Source organism: Macaca mulatta, chromosome 12 (assembly GCF_049350105.2).
Source record: "Macaca mulatta isolate MMU2019108-1 chromosome 12, T2T-MMU8v2.0, whole genome shotgun sequence".
Lineage (NCBI taxonomy): Eukaryota > Metazoa > Chordata > Mammalia > Primates > Cercopithecidae > Macaca > Macaca mulatta.
Genome location: NC_133417.1, coordinates 124,007,500 through 124,030,810, shown reverse-complemented (window position 1 = coordinate 124,030,810; position 23,311 = coordinate 124,007,500). Strand labels below are relative to the sequence as shown.

General features: G+C 44.2%; 1 protein-coding gene across 3 annotated transcripts in view; it reads right to left on the bottom strand.

Moving 5' to 3' along the window:
* Positions 1-8,663, bottom strand: part of CYP27A1 (cytochrome P450 family 27 subfamily A member 1) — a 37,065-nt gene extending 28,402 nt beyond the window's left edge. Inside the window, 1 exon segment of one of the 3 annotated variants that reach the window (NM_001194021.1) lies at positions 7,973-8,663. In NM_001194021.1, the coding sequence (NP_001180950.1) occupies positions 7,973-8,227 (255 nt within the window). In that variant the 5' untranslated portion in view covers positions 8,228-8,663. 3 annotated transcript variants of the gene reach the window in all.
* Positions 8,664-23,311: the final 14,648 nt, after the last annotated feature.

The following is a 23,311-nucleotide window of genomic DNA, read 5'->3' as shown; positions in this document are numbered from 1 at the left end:
CTGGCTAAGGAGCATACTCCAAACTCTAGGTATTATCCTCTTGATAGTCGTAACAGTAGTCTCCCTGGTGCAATGTATTCTCTCAAAAGTTTTAAATGTTTGCATGCAGCCATCTGTAGAATGTCAAATGGTCTCTCTTCAACTGGAATGAAAAGAGCTAAAAGAAATATGTGACCATGAAAGGCACCATAACCTATGAATGATGTGCTGAGACCAGAAACACAAAATGATGGTAACTGAGAGCAGTGCTAAGGCCCTACGTTTTGTTCATACTCTTACCTAAGTAAGAAACTGACCAAAAGAGGAGAAATTGTAAACAAATTATGGGAGGCCATTGTTTTGGACTGAGCTCATGCACTAGCCTCCAACAGACCACACCAAACCAAAATGGAGTCACTTATGCTAAATGTGACATAATCAAACTAAGACTTTAAGGAAACAAATAGATCCTAGAACAGACTAGGTTTTGTTTTTCTTCTGTAAACAGGACATCCCAGCATAAAGAGGTACCCTCTACTCTAACCTTTACAAAAAATAACCGGAAGTCCTTGTTCCCGTCTTACAAAACCCACTGCTCTGCTATTTCCCAATGGGTTCCAAGAACAAATAAATACATTTACAATGGTGATAGTGACATCAGTGAGTAAAGTCTTGGTCATCCTCTAAAACTGAGATGACCAAAAGTGGGGAATTGTTAAATCAAGTTCAAGTTTAGCCTAACGCTGCCGCCTTATATATTAAGTTTGGCCTAAAAGTTTCTCAGCACATTACGACCTATAATGTAAATGGAGCTGTATACAGACTGTAGCCTACTCTTGTGCCAATCACCAAGTTTTGGGCAATCAGAGATGGCCAACTGTTCAAACCGTGTTCATATTAGGTAAATGCCAAGCTGTAATCAATCTGGCTGTTTCTGTACCTCACTTCCATTTTTTGTATGTTATTTTCCTTTTTCTGTTCATAAATCTTCCACTACGTGGCTGCACTGGAGTCTCTGCGCCTACTCTGGCTCGGGACACTGTCTGATTTGTGAATCGTTCTTTGCTCAGTTAAACTCTGCTAAACTTAATTCAGCTAAAGTTTTTCTCTTTCAACACATTCTTTCCATCTCTTAGCAAGCAATAAATATTAATAGGTCTGTCCCTAAGCTTTTTAATGGCTGCATGAAATTTCATCATATGGATGTACCATAATTTAATTAGTCCCCTACTATGGGACATTTAAATCATTCTAATCTTTCCTGACCACAAATAAGGCTGCCTTGAATATTTTGCATGTCTCTTTGCCCACAGCAGTTTGTCTATAAGTGCAAATGCTAAATTGCATTGATTCATTCTGGCAATGTAATTACAAAACTGGCATAACTCACACATATTTTGCCTTAATACCTAGTTTCATATTCCCATCCCTGAGGCTTTTGGGCCATGTTCGCTGTTCTGCTACAGCCTCAAGGACAACTTCATAGATGTCTACCAGATGACCCTGAAAAACACTCAAGTCCAGTCAAGGTAAATGGACAATAATCTCTGGAAGGCCTGATGGTAACATGAGTGCTAAGGAAGAAATCTATCTAATCAAAGGTTTTTGTCAAACTGAAGAAAGAATGTGTTAACAGAATAGGAGTGGTTTTTACAAAATCCAGAAGAAGGAAGCCAAATAGGAAGAATTTGGCAGCATTTATCACTCATAGTCCAAAGGAGAGAGATAATTAACCTAAAGGAGAGTCACCAGAGAAGTACATTCAAAAGGGTTTCTCTAAGGTCCAGATGGAATTTTCTTCCATACAATTCTACTCCTTTCATTCTGGGTCCTTCCAAGCGGTTCAGTAATGTAGTTAATAATTTCTCTCCCTAGGTAACTGAATCCGACGAAAAGGGTGTAGAGGATTAAAGACAGCTACAGATTCCTTCACATGCCTCCCATTAAGAGGTGAAGTCCATGTCTCTAGGCTCTCAGTGGGCTCTGTAACTGCTTTGATGAGTGGAATACAGTGGAAATGAGACTGTGCTGATTTTCAGGACCAGGCCTTAGGAAACTGCAACGATTATTTTCTGTCTCTTGGAACATTCACTCTGGGGGAAGCCAGCGCATGCAAGAGGTCCAAGTGTTCTAAGACCACCATGCTGTAAGGAAGCTCAAGCCAGTCATATGAAGAGAGAGATAACCAGCTGTTCTGGCCAAACCAGGCCAGGAACCAACATGCAACTAGAAAAGTCATCTTGGCCATTCCGGCCCCAGAAGAGGTGACGTGCCAGCTAAAAGCCAGACTCAAGGCCCAGACATATGGCCTCACTTGAGCAATCCTCTCCATCTTTGCCCATTTGAGCTAAAGGCCTGCTCCATCATGAAGCAGAGATAAGTCATTTCCACTGTGCCCTGCCCACATTCCTGACACACAGAATTATGACTATAACAAAATATTTGTTGTTTTAAGCCACCACGATTTGGGATAGTTTGTTATGCAGCAGTAGATAACTACAACAGAGGGTTCTAGTGCAATGGAGTATTATGATTCCTGGGAGGCTTGACTTCCTGTCTTAATTCGTTTTGTATTGATATAACAGAATATCTGAAGCTGGGTAATTTATAAAGAACAGCAATTTATTTCTTACAGTTCTGGAGGCTGGAAAGTCCAAGGTTGAGGGGACTGTATCTGGTTAGGACCTTCTTGCAACATCATCCAATAGCAGAAAGCAGAGGGGTAAGAGGGCATTGTGTGAGGTAGAGAGGGAGGGGTTAAAATAATCTTTTATCAGTAACCACTCCCATGATAACTAATCATTCAGAATCATTCCAATCACCTCTTAAAGGTCCCACCTCTCAACACTGTTGCATTGGAGATCAAGCTTCCAATACATGAACTTTAGGAAGCACATTCAAACCAAAGCACCTCCTCATTAAATAATCATGCGGGCACTCCAGTCCACATTTGCTTTTTTGGATTTGCCCAGTGTGGGCCAGTCCCCAATCATCTGCCCATGCTGAATGTGTTGACATTTAGTTTCTGAAACCTCAAACACCAAGAACTGAAGGGTCAGGCTTGTTCAATCTGCCCACCTCCCTCATTGCCTTTTCTTCACTCTATAATATGTCAAACAACCCAGATCAGGGAGCTGGGAAGAAGGGTGACACTTCTTCCATCAGATGTATCCACTGCTCAGTACCACTCATAGCACCTCCCCTATGCCTAAGACCGTGCCTGGCACTTGGGGGAGAAAGGTAGGAAAGACATAGGCCCAGGCCTCACAGCTTCACAGCCCCAATCTCTAAGCCATATAAACAAGTGATGATAAGAAACGTGATACATGATGGCCAGGCACAGTAATTTATGCCTATAATTCCAGCACTTTGGGAGGCCAAAGTGGGTGAATTGCTTGAGCTCAGGAGTTCAAGACCGGCCTGGGCATAGCGACACCTGTCTCTACCAAAAATACAAAAATTAGCCAGGCATGGTGGTGCATGCCTGTTGTCCCAGCTACTTGGAAGGCTGATGTGGGGGGACAGCTGGAGCTGGGGAGGTCAAGACTGCAGTGAGCCATGATCGCACCACTGCACTCCAGCCTAGGTGACAGAGTGAAATGCTGTCTCAAAAAAAGAAAAAATAAAAAGAAAGATAGAGAAACATGATAACATAAAATGACATATATGTGCTTAGGACATTGGGTGACCTGGGGGAGATTAAATCATTAATCTCCTGGGCACTGGGGGGCACAGGAAGGGTCACAAAGCCAGGCAGTCCATAATAAGAGCTACATAATAGATATCTCATAATTCTCAGGATCAATAAGTTTGAAAGATATTAATTTGATATAAATGTAACATATGTTTACATTTCATTTTTCCAGCGTTCAACATAATTTTTATCAGGAAAGAGAAAGGCACTGGCATTTACGTAGTATGACTTTTACATGTCCTAATTCCTACCTCACTCCCTTAAGTGCTACAGTGCTTCTCAAAGCTTATTTTTATTACTTTTTTGTGTGTGCTAATGCAGTTTTTGACAACTGAGGGCGCAAGGGACATTGTGGTTGGCTGTTCCTACATCCATTCCCATCCTCCCCTTTGTGTGGCAGATACCTTGTTTGCGTGGGAGGGACCCCAATCCCAGCTTAAGGGTGAACCTCCACAGAGGTAAGCTAATTAGGGTATGTCTGTCTCCCCCTGGCCACTTTGATGGGTTCATGGATAGGCAATTAACCCAGGCCAAGCCAGTCAACCAACTCCTGCAAGACAGCTGAGCCCAGGGAACTGCAGAAAAACAGAGATGTCATTTTTTAAATTTAGAGATAGGGTCTTGCTATGTTCCTCAGTCTGGTCTCAAACTCCTGAACTCAAGGGATCCTTCTGCCTCAGTCTCCCAAGTAGCTGGGGGACTGTAGGACTGTGCCATCACACCCAGCTGAAGCTGTAGCTTTGATGACTTCCTGAATCTCTAGAACAAACACACCTGAAGGATACTCAACTATTGGAGTTTTCAGTTCTATGAGCCAATAAAGCTGCTTTATAGTTTAAGCCAGTTTGAGTGGCAATCTAACAAATTCTAACTGATGCAAAGTGAGTAACTGAAACACATTCTCTAATTTTAAAGGGCTATTACCTGAGTTTTATAGATGTACAACACTCCTCTCTCTATTAATGCACACTAGCCACATATAGTGGGAAGGGCTAATGTATTTCCCATGGGATGGCCCAGGTTCGTGTGCCGCAAGACGTTTGGGATACAAGGACTGAAACCAGGGGGCTCTGCTATATCCCAGCCCTGGACTCTCCTTTAAAAAGCCATACATCCTGACTTTCCCCTGCTTTCCTCCTCCTCCTTCTAAAGCCATCTAGAATTTCTTTGGTAGTTACTGCTCTAGACATCATCCTAAGCAAGTCTGCCCCTGAGAAATCCTTAGTTCTCACCCTTGAGGCATTTACTGGGCCTCTCCCATTTCTAAAGGTTAAATCAAGCAGAAGAAGTTAACAAGAGTCTGTTTTCTTGGCTTAAAGCAGGGGTGCCCAACCCCTGGGCCACAGAACAGTACTAGTCTGTGACCTGTTAGAAAACAGGCCTCACAGCAGGAGGTAAGCATCAGGTGAGTGAGCAAAGCTTCATCTGTATTTGCAGCCACTCCCCATCATTCATAATACCACCTTAGCTCCGCCTCCTGTCAGATCAGTGCTGGCATTAGATTCTCATAGGAGCACAAACCCTATTGTGAACTACGTATGTGAGGGATCTACGTTGCACACTCCTTATGAGAATCTAATGCCTGATCTGTCACTGTCTCCCATCACCCCCAGATGGGATGGTCTGATTGCAGGAAAACAAGCTCAGGGCTCCCACTGATTCCACATTATAGCGAGTTGTATAATTATTTCATTATATATTACAATGTAACAATAATAGAAATAAAGTACACAATAAATGTAATGCACTTGACTCATCCCAAAACCAGCCCCGCCACCCCAGTCCATGGAAATATTGTCTTCCACAAAACTGGTGCCAAAAAGATTGGGGACAACTGGCTTAAAGGATCTGGGTCCACAAGTGATTTCAAAACCATCTCTCAGTATTTTCTGACCTGCCCCCTGTCAAACTGAAATAATCAAAAGAATCAGAATCCAGTTTTAAACATTGTATTCAAGTGAAAAGTTGAGAATAGCCATTTGGGAAACACACACTCCAGAAAAATGGGATCAGTGCTCCAAAGTTAAAAGTTAAGTCCTTGCTTATATAGGCAGGAAACAAAGTTTCAGAGGGTTATAACACTTTCTATACAAGGCTGGTTTATGAGTTACAATTTAATTAGTTATCATTTGTTTTCTTTTCCATGCATCTCATTTTCATTTCCTTTCCAATTTAAAATAGTATAGTTAACATTTCATCTTAAAGCAATGTGATAGGCATGAAATCTTTGCGTGAGAAAGATAAAAGGAAGTGAATCTACAATGAAGTTCAACAGTGAAGAGGGAAGGCATCTTCCTTGGCCCCTGTAGACATTTACAATGTTTTCAAAACCAGAGGTAAAGAAGAAAGTTAATTTATAATCAGAGAAACAAAGGTTACAGCTGCTTAGGTTACAGCATCCTGCTTATGTGACTTGAGTCCCATAATCACATAATCACATTCCCTTAAGGCTCAAAATATTTTAAAGTTCCAACAGCTTAGATTTTGAATTACTTATTTTCACACCCCCAAGTCTCACAAACATGAGCCCAACAGGGAAGACTGCAGGAGAGACAGCAGCCACCAGGACACTGCAGAGGATGCAGCCCTGGTTGTAGTCCGTTTTGCCCTTTGTTGCCCTCAGGGTCATCTTCTCCCTCATCCTCAACCTCCAGTCCAGCTTTCTCTGGAGTGTGGCTCAGATCTGCCTTTCCATCCTGGATCCTGCCATGCCTGAGCCTTCATCACCTTAGACCCTCTGCACCTCTCCTACTACACACACCACAGCCTGGACAGTGTTCCATGCAGGCCATCTTCACCCCATGCCTGCTCAAGAGCTCACCATGGCCCCTCAGAGGAACCAGGGCCCTTATCTTGATCTTCAAGGCTGTCCTCAAAGGCCTGTTCTGTCCCCAGTCCCCACAGCTCCTCCTCATTTTTGACTCCTTTCCAGCACAGACACATGACCAGCAGGTGGTTGACTATCCCAGCCCAGGACCAGCCTGCTCCTATCAGTCCCTGACAACCAAGTGTTCTTGTGAAGGCACCCTGTGAATCGAAGCCCCCTCCCTCTTCCCCAACCTTAGAACAGCTTCTCCTCCCAGAGGTCTCTCTGTGAAGTTAACTTTTTATTACTTTATCTCTTTGTCCTCCATCTTCTTCAGAGGAGCATATAAGCCCCATGAGGGCAGAAGCCTCATCTCACTGAATCCCAGCACTTGGAACCATGCCTGGAACATGGTAGGTGCATTTACATTTCTTGCTAGTCATTAGGAAGACAGATCCCACATGAACCCCTTTGGTTCATTTCCTAAATCCTCTCCAACACTGGTCAGTGTTGGGTTTTCCGGTCTCTGTCAGTGAGCGGTGAGCTGTTCATCCCGGCCTCATTTCTGTATTCTGCTGGATAAAACTTTCTTATTAGACATTGGTTTTCTCCCCCAACACCACTGACCTGACCACAAACTGATTTCTTTTTAATTTAATTTATTTATTTATTTATTTTGTGAGACAGTCTTGCTTTGTTGCCCAGGCTGGAGTGCAGTGGCACGATCTTGGCTCACTGCAACCTTCGCCTCCCAGGTTCAAGCGATTCTCCTGCCTCTGCCTCCCTAGTAGCTGGGATTACCAGCATGTGCCACCACGCCCAGCTAATTTTGTATTTTTAGTAGAGACGGGGTTTCACCATGTTGGCCAGGCTGGTCTCAAACTCCTGACTTCAGGTGATCTGCCCACCTCAGCCTCTCAAGGTGCTGGGATTACAGGTGTGAGCCACTGCACCCGGCCTCAGACTGATTTCTTAATAACAAAAAGTACCTTTTCCTTTCGGTCTGTGAGTTTGCTTCCACGATCTGAGAAGCAGCATTGTGTTTTCCCCTAAGAGGAAATTTACCTTGCAAATAACCAAGAGGCTTCTAAAATCCTCCTGAAGTTATTTCCTTTGGAAGAAGTCTGTGGTAGCCAGTATCATGACAGAATTAGTGATTCCCTATCTGTCAGCTTACACACTTGCCTTTGCCACTGTCTTCCCAAGACAGTTCCCTCCTCAGCCTCTGCTCACTTTAAGTCCAGCGTCCAGATCCCCTCCTTGCTGGTGCCTTCCTGATTTACACCCCTCATCGTCCTGTTTATCTCAGCTCAAAGGGCTCTGTCTGTACTTTGCACATTCTCCCTACAGATTTCCAGTTTATGACCATAGCCTCAGTGGGTCCCCAGCTGAGTTCCTGCAGTCTTCACTTTTTGTCCAAAGTCTCCTCACCTCTAGCCTCTCTGTTCCGGTGCCCACCCCCATCCCCAGGACGCGATGCCCCCGCGGGTTACCTGTAACTGGTGCAGCTGCAGGGCATAGCCTTGAACAAACAGCTGAAAGAAGAAGCGCAGCTGCCCTAGACGTGGAATCTCCTTTAAGCTCCGTTGCCGCCGCCGGATACCAGGCCCGGCTCCGGGAGCCTCGGTGGCCTTGTCCGAGGGGAGGGCGGTAGGGATCGTGGCCTTGGCTCTGGCCCCGTGGGGGCAGAGGCCACGGCCGGCCCCTCGCAGCACCCACCTCAACCTCGCGCAGCCCAGCGCAGCCATGGGTTGTGCTCGCCCGCCTGCACCTTTGGGTCGAGTGCGGAACCCCCGGACCCGCCCAGGCAGCAGCTCAGGGCGGGTTCAAGGCCGGGCGCTGGGGAGGGCCGAGCAAAGGCCAGCCAGACCCCTTCCCGCTCACTCCCTCGCTCCTCCCAGCGTCGTGGGGTCTGCAGGAGAGGGACGCGGTGACTCAGGGATACCCACCGCGCCCCGACCAAGGCCTCCGCCACCGACTCCTCACCCCGCGCCCCCGAGGCCTCTCAAATAACTTTTCGCTTGGTCTGAACTCTGGGCGGGGGTGCAGCGAGATTCTTTCGAAACCGGGAAGTCCTACACTGGGACAGGTCCTCGCCCGGCCGCGGGTTCCCCACCCAAGGCGACCCTCGCGTCCTGAAGGGAACAGGAACCGGCCGCGACTAAGCTGCCCCCGGCTTCTCCCAATGGCCGTCCGGATTGATCCCGGAGTCAGTGCGGAGCGAGGGGGGCCAGTCATCTGATCCCTGGAGGGGGGCCGCTGAACAAAGAAATCTAAATATTCGTGTTTTGTTTTTTTTTTAATCCAATTCTTCCCCCACGAACCTCCCCGCCGTGTCTGCCAAGGCAGGATGTTTCAAACTGCAGGTTGAGAGCAGATTTCGTAGATGGCCAGAATAATTTTTAATAAAATGAAAAAAGTAACATAGTATGGAAAATTTATTGCAAGAAGAAAAAAAAGTATTGTCTTATGAATCCTATGTTTCATGTATATTCAAAGTATAGTTTTCAAAAAGTTTAAAAACATGACTCTTGCAAGTATAAAATAAATACAGGGTCAAAGATCACATTCAACCCAGGAATGAAGGACCCAGCAGAACGGTACAGCTGGTTCTAACAGCATTTGAAAAATTGGTGATTTACAGGCAGCCAGAGAAGAAAGGGCCTATTAAGTTCAATTAGACTGACAGCTGAGTTGCTAGGTGTGGCTTTCTATTTATTTATTCAAGGGCTCCTAGTTTCTTGAATCTGTGACTGGATGTCTTTGATCAGTCTGGGGAGTTTCTCTGATATTCTATGTTCAAACATTGCTTCTCCCCATTTTTTTCTCCTTTCCTGGGACTTCAAACTGCTATATGTATGTTAGATCTCCCTGTACCCTTCCTCCCTCTTACCCTGTCTTGCGTATTTTTGTTCCTTTGTGTCTCTAGTTTGTTAATTCTCTCCCCCCAACTTCCCAGACATAGTCTCACTCTGTCACCCAGGCTAGAGTGCAGTGGTGGAATCTCCGCTCACCTCAACCTCTGCCTCCCAGTTCAAGCAATTCTCCTGTCTCATCCTCCACAGTAGCTGGAATTACAGATGCCCGCCACCATGTCCGGCTAATTTTTGTATTTTTAGTGGAGATGGGGTTTTGCCATGTGTGCCAGGCTGGTCTCAAACTCCTGACCTCAGGTGATCTACCTACCTCAGCCTCCCAAAATGCTGGAATTACAGGTGTGGGCCACAGCACCCAGCCTAGACCATATTTTTCATTTGGTTTTTGGACAGGAAGGACAGGAGGCCATGCTTTAAAAACGTGGTGGCACATGCCTGTGATCCCAGCTACTTGGGGAGGCTGAGGCAGGAGAATCGCTTGAACCCGGGAGGCAAAGATTGCAGTGAGTTGAGATTGTGCCACACACTCCAACCTGGACAACAGAGTGAAACTCCATCTCAAAAAAAAAAAGAAAAAAAAAAAAAAAAATATATATATATATATATATATATATATATATATATGGTCTAGTTCAAGACTTAGGAGCCATTAACAAGGTCATAATTCCCTTACATCCTATAGTGCCAAATCCTTATACTACACTTAACCAAATACCAGAAAACACCAATTAGTTCACAGTGTTAGATCATAAGAATGCTTTCTTTTGTATCCCTTTGCACCTCGACTCTCAGAATTTATTTTCTTTTGAGTAGACTAATCCTGAAACTACTATTACCCAGTGGTACACCAGGACAATACTGCCTCATGACTTTAGGGATAGCCCTCGCTTGTTCAAAAATGCCTTGACACAAAAGTTAAGAAAGCCAGAGCTAAAAAGGAGAGCCACACTCCAGTATGTAAATAACATCTTTGTATACAGCCCCACTAAAGAGGACTCAAATAAAAATGCCATTCAAGTCCTAAACTTCCTTAAAAAAAAAAAAAAAAATCAGTTCCCACCACCCAAGACCCAAATTTCTCAACCAAAAGTGAAATACCTGTAGTATATCCTAAACTCAGGAAACTGGACCTTGTCCATCAAACAAAAGTTTACTTAGAAGTAAAACCTCTATAAACAAAAACAAAAACAAAAAACAAAAAAAAAACACTAAGAACTGTCCTGGGTATAGCAGGATTTTGCAGAATTGCTAAGCCATTGTATGAGGCCCTAACAGGGCCAAAACATAAGCCACTCAAATGATCAAAAAACAGGAGGCTTTATCTTCTAGCTAAACAAAGGGGTTTACACGGTAATAAACCACACCTGTTGTTCTTATATTAACAACTCAGGATTAATTAGACTGCCAGCTCAACAGACTTACCAACACGCTACCTGGCTACATAATTTCAATAAGCACACTGCTTAAACCATCTGGGACCCCATCAAAAAATACCTACCAAGTATGACAGTTCCTACCTTTCCTGGAAACTTGAATAACTCCAATTTCTACTAACCTTTGGTCCTTGCTTGTTTAACCTCCTTATAAAGTTTGTGTCTTCTGGATTATAGCAGTTCCATGTCAAAATAATGATCACAGAAAAATTCCAACCAATCCCTGCCTCGGATTCAGATTCTGCTAATAACCCACCCTTGGGACCTTTAAAACAGGCAGCCAGAAATTTCCATGCCCTAACTAGACATGGCCAAACCCAAATCAACAAAAAGTAAATATAAAACATTGACCCCCTCCCTCATCAACCCTTACAAATAAAGAAGAAAAATCTCTGAGGGCAGTCAAATGAGACAGGAATAATACACGGTGGGCGCAGGGAAATAAACAATTCCAGGCAGCAGCTTCACACGACTAGCAAAAGGAAACTGTTAAAACAGCTGCAGGGGCCAATAAGACCCTGAAAACCAAGATGTGGGCCAAGCTGGCTAAGACTGATGGGAACCAACAAAGCACTGGATTTGACTTAGGTTTCGCCTAAGACCTCATTATACACTCGTTAACATGCTAAATCACACACCCACCAGCGCTGTGACAGTTCTAGGAACACCCATATTTGGTATAAAAATGAGTGGTACTGGCTGGGCATGGTGGCTCACACCTGTAGTCCCAGCACTTTGGGAGGCTGAGGTGGGCGGATCATGAGGTCAGGAGTTCAAGCCCAGCCTAGCCAACACAGTAAAACCCCATCTCTACTAAAAATACAAAAATTAGCTGGGCATGGTGGCACGTGCTATAATCCCAGCTACTTGAGAGGCTGAGGCAGAACTGCTTGAACCAGGACCAGGAGGCAGAGGTTGCAGTGAGCCGAGATGGCACCACTGCACTCCAGCCTGGGCTACAGAGAGAGACTCCATCATGAAAAAGAAAAAAAGGATGGCACCACAGTTCCGAGAAATCTTTACCTTTTTCCAGAAATCTTCGTGAATATTCCACCCCTTGGTTAAAGAAACCCATAAAGATGGTAACTCTAAACCCCATGGTACAACTCTCTTGAGCCGGCCCACACTCCCCTTTCTTTAATGTGTACTTTTCACTGCAATAAATCTCCACATTTTCACTATTTTCTGACGCATCCTTGAATTTCTTCTTGCAGTGGTGTCAAGAACCTGGACACTGGCCAGGGTTGAGGTCTCACCAGTATTTGGGGACCTCCCCTAGCCCACCAGTTTTACCTGGAGCTCTGAGTCTCAGTCCTCCCAAGGTGACCGGGCATCTTCCCTGGACACCAGGAGGAAATGGGAAAGAGAGCCCCCATCTCCTGCCACTCCACCTGCTCAGGGTTCAAAAGACCCACACATCAGACAGTGCATGTTCCTTTACCAAAAACCTAGGACATCTTCAAAGGGGAATCACTATGAGGAGAAGCAAACACGTTAAATTTCACCTCTCCCAGGTTGCACAAGGGCAGCAGCTGGGGGCCTTGACTTTCATGACCTTGTGCTTGAGATGTTTCCCTGACAGCGGGAGTGCAGTGGCATGATCTCAGGTCACTGCAACTTCTGCTTCCTGGTGTAGGATATAATAAATTCCTCTTCAAAGGTTTTAGCCTGTAAATTGTTAAGTACAATAAGTTCTGAGATCCTCTCCAAAGAATCAATGTATCAGTTATGTTCAGCTCTCCATTTTAAAATTTTCATCTCCTTGTCCCTAGTTCCAGTAAACAACCTCTTCCTAGCCTCTATCACCTGCTCTGTCCTGAGTCACCCCGGGTCACCTACTCTGATCTAAGTCAACTTGAGTCACCCATTCCCACCAAACTACTCACCCTGCCACTCCGACTTGTACCCCTGCTCTCTTTAAAATAGCCAATTGGAATTAGCTTAGACTATGCAGTCCAACCCTAGCCAACAGGGGAATTACATAGCGGTAGGGGCTACCTGCATCAGGAATAAGAACCCCTTTCCCTCCCTTGTGCAGGTGTGCTCTTGCCATTGTTCCATCCACAAGTCACATCCTTCTATAGAAGTAAAACTGCCTTGCTGAGAAAATTAATGTTCAAGTGCTATTTCTTTGGCAGCACCAAAAATTTATTTATAACACTGGGTTCAAACTATTCTCCTGCCTCAGCCTCCCAAGTAGCTGGGATTACAGGCACCCGTCACCACGCCTGGCTAACTTTTGCATTTTCAGTAGAGATGGGGTTTCACCATGTTGGCCAGGCTGGTCTCAAACTCCTGACCACAGATAATCTACCCACCTTGGCCTCTCAAAGTGCTGGAATTACGGGCCTGACCCACCGTGTCTGGCCAAATTTTTATATTTTTAGTAGAGACGAGGTTTCACCATGTTGGCCAGGCCGGCCTCAAACTCCTGGCCTCAAGTGATCCGCCCAGCTTGCCCTCTCAAAGTGCTGGTGTTAAAGGCGTGAGCCACCACACCTGGTCTTTTCCTCAATTCTAATAGGTATTTGGATCTATTTCCCTTCACTCCATCCTAGAGGTCAAAAACCCAGATAGCTTTATATGCAGCAAACCAAGCCAGAGACCAGAATAGGGGACTGGTGGGAAAGCCCCAGGGCAGCTACCACCCAGCTCCACCAGTTGTTGCCCCCATGCAAATACAGGCCTGGTATTGCTAGAGTTTTGGATTTTTGCAGAGAAGTCAAAAATCTGAATTTTTATGATAAAAAATCTGACAATTTTTTTTAAAAAATGTTTAAGTTAGCTCAAACAAAACCTGTGTATGCCAGTTTCCATCTCGTGCTTTACTATGTTCCACTTTTCTCTGCCTGTTTCTGAGCCAAGGCAATCTTGTTAGAAATACTGCCCCTTTATAAAAAGACTTGCTCCTTATATTACTTCATTTGAACACTACAGAATCCCTAAAGAGTTAGAGGCTGTTATTCTTCTCCTGCCATAGGAAACATGAAGTTCAGAGAGGCAAAGATCAGTAAGTGGCAGAGCCAGATTTTGAACTGAGTTTAACGTTCTTTCTGTTAGATTTGAGGTGAGAGGGGAAGGAGGAGACAGTGTGAACAATTCTATTGCAGAAATGGAAAGTTGAGAGGAGCTCACTCATACCCTGATAACCAGAGGCTGACTGATGGTGCATAAGAAGGTAGAACCCGGCTGGGTACAGTGGCTCATGCCTGTAATCCCAGCACTTTGGGAGGCTGAGGTGGGTGGATCACCTGAGGTCAAGAATTTGAGACCAGCCTGACCAACTGGGTGAAACCCCATCTCTATCAAAAATACAAAAATTAGCTGGGCATGGTGGCACACACCTGTAATCCCAGCAACTTGGGAGGCTGAGGCAGAAGAAATTGCCTGAACCCAGGAGGTGGAGGTTGCAGTCAGCCAAGATCATGCCATTGCACCCCAGCCTGGGCTACAAGAGCAAGACTCCATCTCAAAAAAACAAAAAACAAAAAACAAGGTAGAATCCATTGCCTGAGCCTATATAATGTCATCTGTCTTGAGTAAAATAGTACTTTCCAGCCCTGGTGACTTGAGCTATGGGGGTGGCAACTCACTATCTCAACCAGGGCTACCATGCCAGTGTCCCTAGAAATGGTCTCAAGGACATGTTCTGTCCTGTCCTTCTAAATCAGATACATTCTTATTTGAAATTCCATTTTGCATCAGAAAGTAAATTTAAGGATGCCTGCTGCTGTAAAATAAAGATGTTTCTGGGCTTTGTCCTGGGTTCCTAATATAGAGCTTCTAAACCTTTGGAATTTCCTGACTGGTAGCAGTGTCTTTGTTACTCATGGTGGGCTCCTAGATAGTTTCAAAATGAGGGCTGGTCAGCTGGGCACAGTGGCTCACACCTGTAATCGCAGCATTTTGGGCGGCCAAGCTGGGCAGATCACAAGGTCAGGGGTTGGAGACCAGCCTGGCCAATATGATGAAACCCCATCTCTACTAAAAATACAAAATTAGCTGCGTGTGGTGGCACACACCTGTAATCCCAGCTACTCAGGAGGCTGAGGCAGGAGAATTGCTTGAATCTAAGAGGTGGAGGTTACAGTGAGCCAAGACTGTTCCACTGTACTCTAGCCTGAGAGACAGAGCAAGATTCTGTCTCAAAAAAAAAAAAAAAAAAAAATGAGGGCTGGTTGTGCCAGAAAGACCAATCACATGATTACAGGGTTGGGACTTCAAGCTAGGTGATACCAGCTCAACCTCTGGGAAGGGGAGAAGGCTGAAGATTGGGTTGGAACACGTGGCCAGTGATTCTATCAATTGTGCCTACAAAGTGAAATTCCAATAAAACCTCTGAACGCTGAAGCTCAGCTGCACTTCTCAGTTGGTGAATACAGGGATGCACAAGGAGGGTGATGTGCCTGGATTCCATAGGGAGAGGACAAGGAAGCTCCACATTCAGGACTCTTCTAGACCTTATCCTACGGGTCTCTTCATATGGTTGGTCCTGATTTGTATCCTTTATAATAAAACTATAATTCTAAGCAGAGTATAAAGCTTTTCTGAGTTCTATGAGTCATTTAGTATTGTCAAACCTGAATGGTTTTAGAAACCCCTGAATTTGTACCTCATTGGTCAGAGATATAAGTGGTCTGGGGACCCTCAAATACTTAGCTGGCATCTGAAATGAGAGGAGTTTTGTTGGAGACTGTGACCTTAACCTGCGGAGTCTGCACTAACTCTAGGTAGTTAGTGTCAGAATTGCAGCATTGCACTGGTCCTTTCCTTTCCTTGTGGTTGTGTATAATTACATTGTGCCATCATTGCAAGGGTCACAATCTGATCCACAGTTGCTATTGGCTGATGCTGCCATTAACAGAAACATCCTTGTTTCTGTCTGGTGTCACAGTGTACCTCTATTCCTAACCATAGGGCTTCAGATGCAGCTCATTCTCTCATTCTCTCTCTCTCTCTCTCCCCCTCTCTCTCTCCCTCCCTCCCTCCGTTCCTCCCTCCCTCCCTCCCTCTCTTTCTCTGTCTCTCCTACTTCCACATCCTTTGTAGGCTCCTGGAAGCATCTGCTGGAGAACTTTGAGATAATCTCAGGCCTACCTGCCTAGATATCTCAGATGTCCTCATACTGGGCAAGAGGGAACTTTCGAGGCTTCCCTTCTAGGAAGGAGGTATAGGTCTTTTCTGTTCTGAGATTCTCAAAGTCACTAGGTGAGGAGAAGTTCAGGACACAGGCCCCTATCTCAGGGACACACATCAGCCTAGAAGAAGAGGGAAAAAGAGGAATTGAAGAAGAAAGAGAGAGGAGGAGGAGGCAGAACTAACATCTGAGGGCTTACAAAATGCCAGGCATATTCTGAGTACTTTCCTAACATTAACTCATTTCATTCCAGCATTACCTCTAAGAGTTAGCATTATTATCCTGATGTTTTAGAATAGAAAGCAGAGGGCCAGGCACAGAGGCTCACGCCTGTAATCTCAGCACTTTGGGAGACCGAGGCAGGCGGATCATGAGGTCAGGAGTTTGAGACTAGCCTGGCTACCATGGTGAAACCCCATTTCTACTAAAAATACAAAAAATGAGCTGGGCATGGTGGTAGGTGCCTGTAATCCCAGCTACTCAGCAGGCTAAGGCAGGAGAATCGTTCGAACCTGAGAGGCAGAGGTTACAGTAAGCCAAGATCGCACCATTGCACTCCAGCCTGGGTGACAGGGCTAGACGCCATCTCAAAAAAAAGAAAAAAGAAAGAAGATGGCCGAATAGGAACAGCTTTGATCTGCAGCTCCCAGCGTGATCAACGCAGAAGATGGGTGATTTCTGCATTTGCAACTGAGGTACCTGGTTCGTCTCATTGAGACTGGTTGGACAGTGGGTGCAGCCCACAGAGGGTGAGCCAAAGCAGGGTGGGGCATTGCCTCACTCAAGAACCGCAAGGGGTTGGGGAATTTCCCTTTCCTAGCCAAGGGAAGCCGCAACAGACTGTACCTGGGAAAAACAGGACACTGCCGTCCAAACACTGCACTTTTCTAACGGTCTTAGCAAACGGAAGACCAAGAGATACTATCCCGTGCCTGGCTCCATGGGTCCCATGCCCACGGAGCCTTGCTCACTGCAAGCGCAGCAGTCTAAGATCAACCTGTTAGGCAACAGCCTGGCAGGGGGAGGGGCGTCTGCCATTCCTGAGGCTTGAGTAGGTAAACAAAGCGGCCAGGAAGCTCAAACTGGGCAGAGCCTACCACAGCTCAACAAGGCCTACTGCCTCTAGACTCCACCTCTGTGGGCAGGGCATAGTGGAACAAAAGACAGCAGACAACTTCTGCAGACTTAAATATCCCTGTCTGACAACTCTGAAGAGAGCAGTGATTCTCCCAGCACAGCGTTTAAGCTCTGAGAACAGACAGACTGCCTCCTCAAGTGGATCCCTGACCCCCATGTAACTTAACTGGGAGACATCTCCCAGTAGGGGCCAACAGACACCTCATATAGGCAGCTGCCCCTCTGGGATGAAGCTTCTAGAGGATGAATCAGGCAGCAATATTTGCTCTTCTGCAGTGTCCACTAGTGATACCCAGGCAAACAGGGTCTGGAGTGGAACTCCAGCAAACTCCAACAGACCTGTAGCTGAGGGACCTGTCAGAAGGAAAACTAATAAACAAAAAGGAATAGCATCAGCATCAACAAAAAGATCATCTACACCAAAACCCCATCTGTAGGTCACCAACATCAAAGACCAAAGGTAGTTAAAACCACAAAGATGGGGAGAAACCAGAGCAGAAAAGCACCTCTTCTCCTCCAAAGGATTGCAGCTCCTCGCCAGCAATGGAATAAAGCTGGACAGAGAATGACTTTGATAAGTTGACAGAAGTAGGCTTCAGAAGGTCAGTAATAACAAACTTCTCCAAGCTAAGGGGGATGTTCGAACCCACTGCAAGGAAGCTAAAAACCTTGAAAAAAGATTAGACGAATGACTGACTAGGATAAACAGTATAGAGAAGATGTTAAATCACCTGATGGAGCTGAAAACCATGGCATGAGAACTTTGTGATGCATGCACAAGCTTCAGTAGCTGATTCGATCAAGTGGAAGAAAGGGTATCAGTGACTGAAGATCAAATTAATGAAATAAAGCAAGAAGACAAGGTTAGAGAAAAAAGAGGAAAAAGAAACAAACAAAGCCTCCAAGAAATATGGGACTATGTGAAAATACCAAATCTACGTTTGATTGGTGTACCTGAAAGTCATGGGGAGAATGAAACCAAGTTGGAAAACACACTTCAGGATATTACCCAGGAGAACTTCCCCAACCTGAAAGGCCAACATTCAAATTCAGGAAATACAGAGCCCACCACAAAGATACTCCTCAAGAATAGCAACCCACCACAAAGATACTCCTCAAGAATAGAAACATAATCATCAGATTCGCCAAGGTTGAAAAGAAGGAAAAAATGTTAAGGGCAGCCAGAGAGAAAGGTTGGGTTACCGACAAAGGGAACCCCATCAGACTAACAGCGGATCTCTTGGCAGAAACCCTACAAGCCAGAAGAAAATGGGGGCCAATATTCAACATTCCTAAAGAAAAGAATTTTCAACCCAGAATTTCATATCCAGCCAAACTAAGCTTCATAAGTGAAGGAGAAATAAAGTCCTATACAGACAAGCAAATGCTGAGAGATTTTGTCACCACCAGGCCTGCCTTACAAGAGCTCCCGAAGGAAGCACTAAACATGGAAAGAAATGACCAGTACCAGCCACTGCAAAAACAGGCCAAATTGTTTTTTTGTTGTTGTTGTTGTTGTTTTTGAGACAGAGTCTGGCTCTGTCGCCCGGGCTAGAGTGCAGTGGCCGGATCTCAGCTCACTGCAAGCTCCGCCCCCCGGGTTTATGCCATTCTCCTGCCTCAGCCTCCCGAGTAGCTAGGACTACAGGCGCCCGCCGCCTCGCCCGGCTAGTTTTTTGTATTTTTTAGTAGAGACGGGGTTTCACCGTGTTAGCCAGGATGGTCTCGATCTCCTGACCTCGTGATCCGCCCGTCTCGGCCTCCCAAAGTGCTGGGATTACAGGCTTGAGCCACCGCGCCCGGCCAACAGGCCAAATTGTAAAGACCATCAATGCTATGAAGAAACTGCATCAATTAACAGGCAAAATAACCAGTGAACATCATAATGACAGGATCAAATTCACACATAACAATATTAACCTTAAATGTAAATGGGCTAAATGCCCCAATTAAAAGACACAGACTGGCAAATTGGATAAACAGTCAAGACCCATCAGTGTGCTGTATTCAGGAGACCCATCTAATGTCCAGAGACACTCATAGGCTCAAAATAAAGGGATGCAGCAAGATCTACCAAGCAAATGCAAAGCAAAAAAAAAGCAGGGGTTGCAATCCTAGTCTCTGATAAAACAGACTTTAAACCAACAAAGATCAAAAGAGACAAAGAAGGCCATTACATAATGGTAAAGGAATCAACTCAACAAGAAGAGCTAACTATCCTAAATATACATGCACCCAATACAGGAGCACCCAGATTCATAAGGCAAGTCCTTAGAGACCTACAGAGAGACTTAGACTCCTACACAATAATGATGCGAGACTTTAACACTCCATTGTCAACATTAGACAGATCAACGAGACAGAAAGTTAACAAGGATATCCAGGAATTGAACTCAGCTCTGCACCAAGCAGACCTAACAGACATCTACAGAACTCTCCACCCCAAATCAACAGAATATACATTCTTCTCAGCACCACATAATACTTATTCCAAAATTGACCACATAGTTGGAAGTAAAGCACTCCTCAGTAAATGTAAAAGAACAGAAATCACAACAAACTGTCTCTCAGACCACAGTACAATCAAATTAGAACTCAGGATTAAGAAACTCACTCAAAACCGCACAACTACATGGAAACTGAACAACCTGCTCCTGAATGACTACTGGGTAAATAACGAAATGAATGCAGAAATAAAGATGTTCTTTGAAACCAATGAGAACAAAGACACAACGTACCAGAATCTCTGGGACACATTTAAAGCAGTGTGTAGAGGGAAATTTATAGCACTAAATACTCACAAGAGAAAGCAGGAAAGATATAAAATTGACACCTTAACATCACAATTAAACGAACTACAAAAGCAAGAGCAAACAAATTCGAAAGCTAGCAGTAGGCAAGAAGTCATTAAGATCAGAGCAGAACTCAAGGAGATAGAGACACAAAAAAACCCTTCAAAAAATCAATGAATCCAGGAGCTGGTTTTTTGAAAGGATCAATGAAATTGATAGACCGCTAGCAAGGCTAATAAAGAAGAAAAGAGAGGAATCAAATAGATGCAATAAAAAAAGATAAAGGGGATATCACCATCGATCCCACAGAAATACAAACTATCATCAGAGAATACTATAAACACCTCTATGCAAATAAACTAGAAAAGTTAGAAGAAATGGATAAATTCCTGGACACACACACCCTCCCAAGACAAAACCAGGAAGAAGTTGAATCTCTGAATAGACAAAGAACAGGCTCTGAAATTGAGGCAATACTTAATAGCCTACCAACCAAAAAAAGTCCAGGACCAGATGGATTTACAGCTGAATTCTACCAGAGGTACAAAGAGGAGCTGGTACCATTCCTTCTGAAACTATTCCAATCAATAGAAAAAGAGGGACTCCTACCTAACTCATTTTATGAGGTCAACATCATCCTGATACCAAAGCCTAGCAGAGACACAACAAAAAAAAAAGAAAATTTTAGACCAATATCCCTGATGAACATCGATGCAAAAATTCTCAATAAAATACTGGCAAAACGAATTGAGCAGCACATCAAAAAGTTTATCCACCACAATTAAGCCTACTTCATCCCAGGATGCAAGGCTGGTTCAACATATGCAAATCAATAAATGTAATCCATCATATAAACAGAACCAAAGACAAAAACCACATGATTATCTCAATAGATGCAGAAAAGGCCTTCGACGAAATTCAACAGCCTTTCATGCTAAAAACTCTCAATAAACTAAGTATTGATGGAACGTATCTCAAAATAGTAAGAGCTATTTATGACAAACCCACAGCCAATATCATATTGAATGGGTAAAAATTGGAAGCATTTCCTTTGAAAACTGGCACAAGACAGGGATGCCCTCTCTCACTACTCCTATTCAACATAGTGTTGGAAGTTCTGGCCAGCGCAATCAGGCAAGAGAAAGAAATAAAGGGGATTCATATAGGAAAAGAGGAAGTCAAATTGTCCGTTTGCAGATGACATGATTGTATATATAGAAAACCCCATCGTCTCAGCCCAAAATCTCCTTAAGCTGATAAGCAACTTCAGCAAAGTCTCAGGATACAAAATCAATGTGCAAAAATCACAAGTATTTCTATATACCAATAACAGACAGAGAGCCAAATCATGAGCGAACTCCCATTCACAATTGCTATAAAAAGAATAAAATACCTAGGAATCCAACTTACAAGGGATGTGAAGGATCTCTTCAAGGAGAACTACAAACCACTGCTCAAGGAAATAAAAGAGGACACAAGTAAATAGAAGAACATTCCATGCTCATGGATAGGAAGAATCAGTATCATGAAAATGGCCATACTGCCCAAGGTAATTTATAGATTCAATGCCATTCCCATCAAGCTACCAATGTCTTTCTTCACAGAATTGGAAAAAAACTACTTTAAAGTTTATATGGAACCAAAAAAGAGCCCATATTGCCAAGGCAATTCTAAGCAAAAAGAACAAAGCTGGAGGCATCACACTACCTAACTTCAAACTATACTACAAAGCTACAGTAACCAAAGCAGCATGGTGCTGGTACCAAAACAGATATATAGACCAATGGAACAGAACAGAGGTCTCAGAAATAACACCACACATCTACAACTATCTGATCTTTGATAGACAAAAACAAGAAATGGGGAAAGGATTCCCTATTTAATAAGTGGTGCTTGGAAAACTGACTAGCCATATGTAGAAAGCTGAAATTGGATCACTTTCTTACACCTTACACAAAAATTAATTCAAGATGGATTAAAGACTTAAATGTTAGACCTAAAGCCATAAAAACCCTAGAAGAAAACCTAGGTAATACCATTCAGGACATAGGCATGGGCAAGGACTTCAGGACTAAAACAACAAAAGCAATGGCAACAAAAGCCAAAATTGACAAATGGGATCTAATTAAACTAAAGAGTTTCTGCACAGCAAAAGAAACTACCATCAGAGTGAACAGGCAAGCTACAGAATGGGAGATAGTTTTTGCAATCTACCCATCTGACAAAGAGCTAATATCCAGAATCTACAAAGAACTTAAACAAATTTACATGACAAAAATAACCCCATCAAAAAGTGTGCAAAGGATATGAACAGACACTTCTCAAAAGAAGATTATTTCTGCAGCCAACAGACACATGAATAAATGCTCATTATCAAGGTCATCAGAGAAATGCAAATCAAAACCACAATGAGATACCATCTCACACCAGTTAGAATGGCAATCATTAAAAAGTCAGGAAGCAACAGATGCTGGAGAGGATGTGGAGAAATAGGAACACTTTTACACTGTTGGTGGGAATGTAAATTAGTTCAACCATTGTGGAAGACAGTGTAGTGATTCCTCAAGCATCTAGAACTAGAAATACCATTTGACCCAGTTATCCCATTACTGGGCATATACCCAAAGGATTATAAATCATGCTACTATAAAGACATATGCACACATGTTTATTGCAGCACTATTCACAATTGCAAAGACTTGGCACCAACCCAAATGTCCATCAATGATAGACTGGATTAAAAAATTGTGGCACATATATACTATGGAATAGTATGCAGCCATAAAAAATGATGAGTTCATGTCGTTTGCAGGGACATGGATGAAACTGGAAACCATCATTCTCAGCAAACTATCACAAGGACAGAAACCAAATACCACATGTTCTCACTCATAGGTGGGAACTGAACAATGAGAACACTTGGACACAGGGCAGGGAACATCACACACTGGGGCCTGCTGTGGGGTGGGGGGCTGGGGGAGGGATAGCATTAGGAGAAATACCTAATGTAAATGACGAGTTGATGGGTGCAGCAAACCAACATGGCACATGTACACCTATGTAACAAACCTGCAGGTTGTGCACATGCACCCTAGAACTTAAAGTATAATAAAAAGAAAGAAAAAGAAAACTTGTCCCCCAGCAAAAGAAAGAAAGAAAGAGAGAGGGAGAGAGGAAGGAAGGAAGGAAGGAAGGAAGGAAGGAAGGAAGGAAGGAAGGAAGGAAGGAAGGAAGGAAGGAAGGAAGGAAGGAAGGAAGGAAGGAAGGGAGGGAGGGAGGAAGGAAGGGAGGAAGAAACAGGGAAAGACAGAAAGAAAGAGAGAAAGCAAGCAGACGGGCACGGATTAAAAGTAAATTTCAGGCCAGATGTGGTGGCTCATGCCTGTAATCCCAGCACTTTGGGAGGCTGAGGCAGGTGGATCACCTGAGGTCAGGAGTTCGAGGCCAGCCTGGCAAA